The following is a 10,579-nucleotide window of genomic DNA, read 5'->3' as shown; positions in this document are numbered from 1 at the left end:
TTATTATTATTATGTTATTGCTGCTGCTGTTGTTTACTTGTAGATTCCTTTTCATTGAAGATATTTTTTAGTTTTTTAACCGAAAATATGGTCTAACTGTCTTCTTCTTGTTCTTGTTCTTGTTCTTGTTCTTGTTCTTATTATTATTATTATTATTATTATTATTATTATTATTATTATTATTATTATTATTATGGTGTGTTGTGTTTCTGTCCCGCTCAGGTGTTTAACGCGCACTACAATCTGACCCGCCACATGCCCGTGCACACCGGCGCGCGGCCGTTCGTGTGTAAAGTTTGCGGGAAAGGTTTCCGGCAGGCGAGCACACTGTGCCGACACAAGATCATCCACACTCAGGTACGACTGAAGGCTTTATTCAGCTCAGCGAAAAGCGGACTTTAAAAAAAAAAAATACAGATCTCATTCCTGCTTTGGAACACTTGTTTTTAGTGTTTATTTATTTCCACTGTGTCCCATCACGATGTTTGAGTTTTCATCAGTTTAATTCTAATATGTATAGTCCATCTCCTTGGTGACCATTTTAATTTTAAATAGTGAAATCAGTTAGTCATTCTGTTCATTTAATTATATTGATACTTAATTACGTCTGATTTGTTGATTCAATTTTTTCCTCCGAGAAGCAGGTTTACAAAAAAAAATTTAATAAAAATTTTAAAATGTAAAAAAAAAAAAAAGTATAATTATTTATTTATCAACGTTGATTTCAGTTGACCTGTCAATCACTTTGACAGGAAACAGTCTCCAATCATATGTTTTAATATTGGGCTTGTGGGCGGGGCCTCAGGGCCATGTTTGGGTGACCGTGACTCTCCAACTGTCCTTTTTTTTTTTGCCTTTTTTTTTGCCTTTTTTTTGTTTGTTTGTTTGTTTCTGAGGTTAACAGAAACATAAAACCCACAGTGATGGTATTTATTTCCATTTCAAAAATCGAATCCATTGTAAATTAGTGCAAAAAAATAAAAAATAAAAATCTTATGCTTTTATCAGTTTTATTAAAGCCGCTCGAGGTTTTTAATCCTGAAAGAAACGAAAAAGAAATCTCCACTAAAGCACTTCCTGTATTGTGACGCACCGGAGATGGGCTGAAATTCTCTTCAATTTTATTGTAAATTAATATGAATTATAATGACAGATATACATAGTCAAAGTAAATGTTTTTTATTTACCCCAAAGGAGTGTGGGGTTATTGTTGGAGCTCTGCTCGGCCTGTTGGTTGCCAATGAGCTCCTCCTGCGGTGTCACTGTGACACTGCTTTAACACACACACACATAACACAGTAACGGCAAGTGTGTCCACTGGAAATGTGGATTAAGTGAGTTAAAAAATAAAAATAAAGAAATAAAAACCCCTTCAATATTCTTCAGTTGTTACACCTGTGACACTGTGAGGCCTTTTAGAATTATTGTGCATCACTCTGGAGTATTTTTTGAATGCTTTCCCACAGTCTGACACTATTTATTCCTTGCTGTCGTTTTTAGGAAAAGCCTCATAAGTGTAATCAGTGCGGGAAAGCCTTCAACCGGAGCTCCACTCTCAACACACACACACGCATCCACGCGGGATACAAACCGTTCGTGTGCGAGTTCTGCGGTAAAGGATTTCATCAAAAAGGTGAGGAAAGGTTCAGGAGAGATGAGTCTGTGTCCTTCATCGTTTTCTCTTCTTTACTCTTCTCTGGAGAGTGGGATGTGTGTTTCTATGATTTACCAACAAACTCTGTCCTAATAACACTGACTCCACATCAGTTTGTTTTCATTATTTATAATCTCTTATAATTGACATCATTATAATTACTGTTGTTTTGTTGTTGTTATTTTTGATACTTTTAAAGTTGCAACAAATAAATCCAGAGAAAACACACACACACACACACACACACACACGCTGCCTTTATTTCACATCTAATTCCAAACATTTAGCAGCACTGACACATACAGCAGACGTGTGTGTGTTTTGCTTTATGATGAGGACAAAATTCTGAAAACATCCAATAGAAAGTCAGTTACCTTCACAATCAACTCAGGCTGAACAGCAGCTCGCTGTCACTCAGTACTTTGAATAATTTTTAAAGCAACTCAAGTCAAATAACAAAAATCCAATAAGTCTGATATAAAAAAAATTAACCATGATAACAGGTGCCAATAAGCAGCAGGTTGGATGCTGAATACACTTCAATGTCAATCTGAGGACAAACTGCAGCAGAGCCCACACTGCTGTTCATACATACAACATACACATGGAACACCACAGATGGATTTTTCTTAAGTTAAAGTCCAGAAATATTGAACACAAAAAGTATGTAAGCACTGCTAACATGCACATTCATATGAAATGATGATTATCAATACATTTACAGCAAGTGTGTGCACAACTTAAATGTTACATGATGGGATGGGTTTTATATACTGGGCAGTTAATTATATTGTTGATTATATTTCCTATAATGTAATGTCTCAGAGCAAGTGGATATTTGGTTCTCTGTATCTGCAGGAGCAAATCTGACTTCTTTGAGGAAAATTGTCATCAATTAGAAAATAAAAAAACAAAACAAAACAACACACACACACACACACACACACACATACACCTGAGTCCTTTTCTTTTTTTCCCCCCTCAAGTACATCATTAGTTTACCAGACTGACCTCTCAGATGATTTGTCCCCTTACTTCTATTTTGAGCAGCTCTGAAGTTAAAGCTGGGTCTTTAAGAACAGAACTCTGCTGACTGTCAAGGTTCTCTAAGAAAACCCGCCTTGTTGGGAACATCTTAGTTCACTTCCAACATCCATGATCTCAGCACCAGGCTGCACCCTGTTAAAGGCGACCATGTATCTAATGATACAGCTAACATCGCTTTAGTAGACGTACAGAAGGACATATCTGATGAAACATTTTCTATATTTACAGACATCACTAAAAATGATCAAATAGCACCTAATGATGAAATGGCAATTGTGCTTCCGTCATAATTGTGCTCCAAAAAAAACCAAACCACAAGTCTGTAAATGACTGTGTTATGCTCCTTCTTCATAACACCCCGTTCATGTTATTGATAGCGACCTGCTGATAACAGATTGATGCTGTGCAGTGACTATTGATGTAACTGACTAAAGCTGCTTCCACCAATCAGAGGGCAGCAACACACAAGCTGAGAGGTGACCAAGCCTATCCTTATTTTTATTATCTGGATCCTGGCAGCTGGAGGATAGATACAGATTTAAAAATCATCTCCTTGGTCTACTTTAAATTTAAGGTCATTAGCCTCACACCAGTGTATAAATATCTGCGTTTCAAAAGTCCATGTTTGCCGTTATAATGCAACAGGCCGAGACAGGCCGGCAGGTAGCTCCATACTGTGAAACGAACAGTGCCTTTTTTTTCTTTACTTTCTTGTTTTGTAAAGTGCCATTTAGTGTTAGATTTTATTTTATTGTGATTTATTTTAGTGTTCATCTGTAAAACGATTGCTCACAACTCACACACAACCTATAGCAAAGCTCAACAGTCCAAAACTACAAGGGTCAGCTGATTTACTGAACATTAGTCTGCGACCTCATCTACCGAGAAGTTTATTAGGAGCATCTTTGCATTTAGATACAATCCAATACTGCAGCTCTGCTATGAATTCTTTTTCACATTTTCCATTTTTGTTTGGAAACGTGGCGATTCTAATATTTAATATTGAGGTTGTAGCGGGCATGGGTGGCATCTGGGACGGCATTGTAGTGAAAGGTGTTCCTAAAATGTGTGTTAATGTGGAAAAAAATATTTTTACTGTCAAATAATTCAAAATTGTTCAAGCAAAAATGTCAAACATTTGGTGGACTTTGGCTGTCATACTATACCATCATCAGATCTTATTCTTGTCGCTCTTAATAGCAGCTGGTGTTTGTTTTTGACTGTTGGTTCTGACAAAACAAGAATTTGAGTTTAGAACTTTCACAGTTTTCTTAGATTTAATAGATTAAACAGCTAAAAATAATCATGTTCTTCATGCACAGTGTTTTCAAATGTTACTTTTAAATATTCTGCTTTTTAATTTATTTAGTTTGTTTGTTTTAATTGCAAATGTAGTAAAAAAAAAATAAATTAAAAAAATCCAGTTAACACACCAAACATCACCAGTATACATGTTTATTTAGTTCCACTCATTCCCAGTCAGGTCACATAGTGCTGATGACAGAGTCTTGGGAAATGTAGGGAAACTCAGTGTGTTCCTGTCCTGTGGGCGTCTTCATTTCTTGTCCTGATCCCGTGTCTCGTTCTCTGACCCGATGCAGGAAACTACAAGAACCACAAGTTGACGCACAGCGGGGAAAAGCAGTTCAAGTGCTCCATCTGCAGCAAGGCGTTTCACCAGGTGTACAACCTCACCTTCCACATGCACACACACAACGACAAGAAGCCCTTCACCTGCCCCACCTGCGGCAAGGGCTTCTGCAGGAACTTTGACCTGAAGAAACACGTCAGGAAGCTGCATGACCCGGCTGGTGCACAGTCACCCCCACAGGCCTGAGAGACCCGAACAATGACTCTGTCCCCCTCCATCCCAACACAACAACAAAAAAAAAAGAAGCCCCGGGACCCCCCCCTGACTCACACATCACACTAAACGTCTGTCCGCTGAAGGCGGATTAAAGCAGCCCTGCAGCCGACAGGGAAAAGCCTTTTCATAAATCAGTAACTCGTGCCCCCATGTTGATAATTTGTGCGCTTTCTTCACTCGAATTATAAATAATGAATAATAATTGGTGCTGTAAAATAGCTAAACCATAAATACTAATTTATATCGTGTTTTTGTCCCCTGGAGTTAGTGTTTTTACTCTGAATTTACTTACATACCCTTAAAAGTTGTTTTTTTTTTTTTTAGACTAAATATCTTTAAATCTGAGGAATGATTTCTTCCTAAATGCTCTCCATATCGTTTTTTTTTTGTTGTTGTTGTTGCATCAAGTTAGTCCATAGTACACTTAAATTATTTAATTCTCTTCCTGAAATGACATCTGCAATATTATCGAAGATATCGACGTAAAACCAGTTCTGTCACCACTGAGGCTGTCCTTGATGTTATTTTTTATTTTGGAATCTGCTGGAGAGTTTATCACGTGTAATTACATGTGAAAGATACAAAAGCTGGATTCTGCAAGCTAATTCTGACATCAAACAGTTTGAAATTTGATAGTTTTAAGGAAAAATCCCTCAATAAATGAGTATAGGTGCAATTATTTGTGCACACTGCCATTATATCCAGGCTCATTCAGACAGGTATATTTTAAAGATTGCATAAGCAAACACTTAAAATCAGACAAATATCACATGTTCGTTGATTGAAATGTTTGAAGAAGGCAGAATAACAGTGGGAAAATATGCACTTATGCATGTTTAGTGTGTAAAAAAAACACTAAACGGTGACACAAAGCCTGCCCCATATGTCAGGCAAATCAAGACCAAATTTAAAAGGATTGATTAATATGAGGGTACAAGTTGATCATTGCTGAAGCTTTGCTCAACGAGTCCATTTAAGGAAGTGAGTTATCTGACGTTTGCTTAAAGCGACCTAAAAGGAATCCCCTGGTGATTTACTGACATAAAACTGAAGGATTTGTAAGAGAAAAATTGCAGTTAAAGGTCAAAATCTATGCAGTGAGTCAACCTCCAGAAACACTGGATCCTACATCTTCCATGAAGTCACGTCACTAGAGCCGCCCTAGCTGGTAAAACAACCTTTTATAACTTAAAGTAACAAAGGCTGAGGAGGATGAACACATCAAAGAGAACAGATTTCTTTGTGTATAATTGGTGAATTGTTCCTTTATCAACCGTCATGCTGTTTATATGTGGCCACTTCTGAAATTGACATTGATTACCTTTGATTTGCCACAGGTGAGTTTCTGATCGTGACAGGCAGAACAATACACTGATATGAGACATGACGTCTGTATTGCTAAAATGTTAGCAGTCCTGCTCAAAAAGTAAATGGAATTTATTCACATTCAATTCATTTTCCTGGTTGTCGTGTTAGTTTAGCCTTTCACAATGATCCCACAAAGTCTGTCTTTTTGTAAAAATACAAACTGTCACTAGTACCAGACATGTCAGTGTCCCCGCTGCTTCCAGAAGAAACACGAGGGAATCCCTGTCCTCGACTCCCCGAGTTGCCTCTCAGGCCTGTTGACCCCAAACTTGACCTTTCCTCTAAACGTGACCCTGCAAATAACAAACAAACAGAATAAAAAAACAAGCCATTAGGACACTTCCTAAACCCCCGATCCTTGTAGTAGCCGCTCAGACCTAATAGGACCTGACCCTAAGCCCTGACCTCTGGCCACTCTGGCCCCTGACGCCGGCCTGGATTTCCCTCTGACTGGCCTCTGTCTCTCTCAGCTCTTGTTAAGACTGAGAACACTTGACAGAGGAGAAACGGAACTTTCTTGTCCTCTGATCATTATTTAGTTATTCCATTATAATGGTTGGCTAATTATAACATCATTAGTCATCAGTGATTACTAGTTTTCCTTATTTTTCAGTTCGCTCTCCGGATGTGAGATTGGTGGCCTGTAAGACCGGAGATGTGGCAGCGACAAAACTGCACACATCCACTCATGTTCTGTCAAATTTCATTATATTTGATTGTCAAAAGCAGAACCAACGTTTTAAAGGATAACTGTGGTGATATTCTAGATTTTTCTTAATGTCAACACATCAAACATGTACTGACTTACACACCCAATAAGTAATTAGAAGTAGTGTAACTAATGCACCTTTTCCTCCTGTCCAAAAATCTACAGTGCTCAGCTGTTTTAGGAAATTTGTGAACCTTGGGGACAAAAAAAAATGAAACCATACAAGGAACTACAAGCTTGGAACAGATGTGGTTGAGAAAGCATTGAGATATGGCATTAAACACATTGGTTTTGATCTATTCATGGTATTTGTTGACAATAAGAGCAAAGCAGAAAAACAAAGGATTGTCCTTTAACGTGTTTATGCCATAAAGTTAAAGTATTAATTGTAAATGGTGTAATCAAACTGATTCTTCTTAAAACAAAGAGTCATTCATTTAAGAGGAAGAATTCTGATGAATTTTCAGCCTTACAGTACTTCTCAATCTTAACATGAAGTGTGGAGCTTTGATCACATGATAACGGGGGTTTGAAAATGTCCAACAAGACTGTGAACTCCAGCAGATTTANGTAAAGAAACTACAAATACAGACAACACGTGAAGCCCAGCTGATACTAAAACCCACACAGCACACTGCTAAAGGAAAATGTTTCTGTAAGAGTTCAGGACAGAGAGACAGCAACACATTTGGAATTTTAATGAAGGAAATAATGAACCGCAGCATTAAATGTTTTCTACTGAATCCCGTCCGTTCTGTTTAACATAATGGAACAAGGATTAGACTCTACTGGAAACGATAACGTGCAGATTTAAGAGTGGACTCAGAACTGAGTCACTCCAAAACACAGATTTAATGAAGTTGTCGGTGCTGCTCGGGGAATGTTGTCCAACAAAGGAGAATAAAAGCAGAAATATAAAGACAAATAAATAAAATAATAAAAATAATAATTAATAATTTTTATTATTATATTTATTTGTTTGTTTATTTTCTTTTATTTTTAATTTTAATGTTTTAATTTATTCCTTTATATTTATTTTTTGTAATGTCGCTGTAAAAGCAAAGGAAATATGTGCACGTTATTCCAACTGTGCATATTTTTCTACGCATATTTCCTTTAGATCAGATCAAATAGCAAATAGGAATGAAAAAAAGACGAGTAGAAATATAAAGACAGATAAATAAAATCATAAAAACAATAACATTTTATTTTTATATATTTTTTAAATGTATTTTTTATTTTCTTTATATTTTTTATTCCTCTTTGCTGTTTGATCAGATCAAATAGAAAAATAAAATTTAAAAAAAGCATATCAAACAAGAGCTCAGGTCTTAGAGGTTAAGTGTGTAAATCCATACTGGGGGTGACAGTGTAAACTTGTCGTCCATTCATAATTTGTTAAATATATTTATATCAGTAACTTCAGGATTGCACTCACCAAGTTAATAGCTGGGATTTGAGAACTTGGCAACATCGGTCAAAATAAGTCAGACAATGTTATTTACATTTAAACTTCAGCATCATTTTTTTACTAAACTTCCCAAGAACCTTTAGGTCTAGAAACTAATTTCTGAAGACTTTCCAAGGAGCTAAAGGGCCCCTCAGCTGTTATCTGTGCTTCCATTGTGGGCTAAAAGCACATGAAGGCATGCTGGTTTGCTGTTAATTTGGCTGTTATACTATACCATCATTTCTGCAACAACAACACAAAAAAAAACAACAACAGCCATAACCAAATATAAAGGTACACCCTCTCATTTCAGACTGCTGTTTCAAATTTTCTGCTGGCTGTCTCAGTCTATATCAATTCTAATGTACTTGACCATTCAGCTCTGCAAGCTCCACCCGAGTCCTACCTGAGCAAAAGCAGGGACTGTCGCAGGGTTAAACCATCTTCTAAGATCAACCCTGGTTTTCTCTAGGTTAAATGCAGGTGGAGGAACTGACTTCTTCAAAAGATTCTCAGGATACAGGTAAAGTTCCTGCAGTGGAAACCCTGTTCACAGATCTCAGCAACTAAACTGGTGATACAGTGTTATAATAACTGATAGAAATAATGTGCACTCGAATCCAGACCTACCCGTTAACATTTAGTACGCTATGCTGCATTTAAAAATGAGTATCCAGCTGTAGGAACTGGATGAGAACACCACAGCAAATGAACAGCTGATAATGGCGACCTCTTATTTAAGGTTTCTATTCAAATGTGGTTCAAATTTTAATCTGATTTTGAGAATATCAACTACAGAAAACGCAGATCAATGTCTGCTTGCATCAGATGAATATCTTGAGTTGGTTCACAGACACAAACACTGTTTGAACTAATTCTCTTGTCAATGCCAAGACACCACTGCAGAAGAAGAGGATGCAATCAAAGTTTAGAAAACACAACAATATTGATATTTCTCTTAGCTTCATGTATTAATGTGAGGAAGGTCACAGATTTCTTATTGCTTCACATATGTTGGATCCTTTGATCTGCCATTGTCCTTCTATCTCCTGAAGTGGAGCTTCATGTTCTTATTTATTCTCTGCTGTACTTTCCTTTTATTGCACCATTTCTATAATTTTGAGACTCTTTTAAACTCAATATTTCTGTTAATAATTTTTAACGTGCAAATTTAAAATGCACATAAACAGGTAGATGGAAATTAACGAACTGTTACATATAAAATTGAATTTGCTTAAGTACAGAGCCCCTTCAGAAGAAACAAACAAAAAAAAACATCATTACATCTCTGGTCCTGACTGATGGAGGAGGATGAGTGGAAACGTCTCTCCTGTCAGTCAGTGTTGCTATTTTTGATTTCAATCTCAGGATTATTGTAAAAAAAACAAACAAAAAAAAGTGTTTTATGATATTTATTTTAAAGTGTACTACTCTTATAATTTAAAGAGAAGAGCTGAGCTGAAGGCTACGGTATATATAAAAAAAAAACGTTTCTTGTCACGGTGAAGAGTTTGTTTTTTTCTGGACCTAATGCTGCAAACGCTTAACGAGTAAACATAATAAATAAAATCAACTGTGTGTTCTCACTTCTTCAGTACATTCTTAAAGTATTCGACTATAAACATTCAACAAGGCAGGCTGACTCCAAATTAGCCAAACAAGGGCATTAATAAGTACTTTTATTCACATGCTGGGGAATTGGCATCAAATAGTTTGGTTAATTATTTTTAAAACATCAGATTTAGTATTTAGTTGATTTGCAGTTGAAGGATGACATCTGCCTGTTTACTGTACACTCAGAAAAAGAAGCACACTTCAGATTTTTAAATGTATAGAGCTCTCTCTCTCTCTCTCTCTCTAGTCGGATTTATTATTTAATAATTATTATTTCCATTGAAGCAATGTGTTCAGATGAAAGCCAGCTGGATTTGAATCAGAGCATTATTGGAGAATGTCAAGTTTCCAGCAGAACATCACTCATTGAGTAGCACTGTGATAGTGGGAAACATGGCATCAGAATTAAAAGTGTTAGCAGTCAGATAGTTGGTCTGAGTGAAGGGGAACTTTGTCAGCCTCAGATCAAAGCCTGGACCAAAAGAAAGCAGAACATTGAGCTCTAAAACACTTTGTGGAAAGTGGATCAGTTGTATCCAAGGAGGATCAGACGGACCAAAAGTGAGCATACCGTCAGAAGATCAATACATGTTTGTTCACTGAGAGATAGAAAAGTGATGTAATCACCAGTCCATCATATCCTAAATAAAGAACTCAAGACTCCAATCAGCAGAAGTCCTGTTAAAAGAAAACTGTCTAGTCGTGGTCTCAGAGGATGAGAAGCGTCTCTAAACCTTACCTCAGGAGGGAAACAAAAAGTCTTGGCATGGGTTGAGATAGAGCAGCATTTCACAGTAGATGTTGCAAATAAAGTTAGTTTTACTGATGAATCCATGTTAGAGATTTGTAGCACCGACAGAAGGGTGTATG

The 10,579-nt window shown here is 36.8% G+C and overlaps 1 protein-coding gene across 1 annotated transcript in view; it reads left to right on the top strand.

Annotated features, from left to right (window-relative positions):
* Nucleotides 1-4,538, top strand: part of fezf1 (FEZ family zinc finger 1) — a 6,462-nt gene extending 1,924 nt beyond the window's left edge. The window contains exons 2-4 of the mRNA XM_008300045.1: nucleotides 223-357; nucleotides 1,501-1,633; nucleotides 4,303-4,538. Coding sequence (XP_008298267.1) covers nucleotides 223-357; nucleotides 1,501-1,633; nucleotides 4,303-4,538 — 504 coding nt within the window. The remainder of the gene's footprint in view (nucleotides 1-222; nucleotides 358-1,500; nucleotides 1,634-4,302) is intronic.
* Nucleotides 4,539-10,579: the final 6,041 nt, after the last annotated feature.

Source organism: Stegastes partitus, unplaced genomic scaffold (assembly GCF_000690725.1).
Source record: "Stegastes partitus isolate 25-593 unplaced genomic scaffold, Stegastes_partitus-1.0.2 Scaffold1493, whole genome shotgun sequence".
In the NCBI taxonomy this organism is placed as follows: domain Eukaryota; kingdom Metazoa; phylum Chordata; class Actinopteri; family Pomacentridae; genus Stegastes; species Stegastes partitus.
Note: the sequence above shows the minus strand (reverse complement) of the source record. Positions and strands in the feature narration are given on the sequence as shown.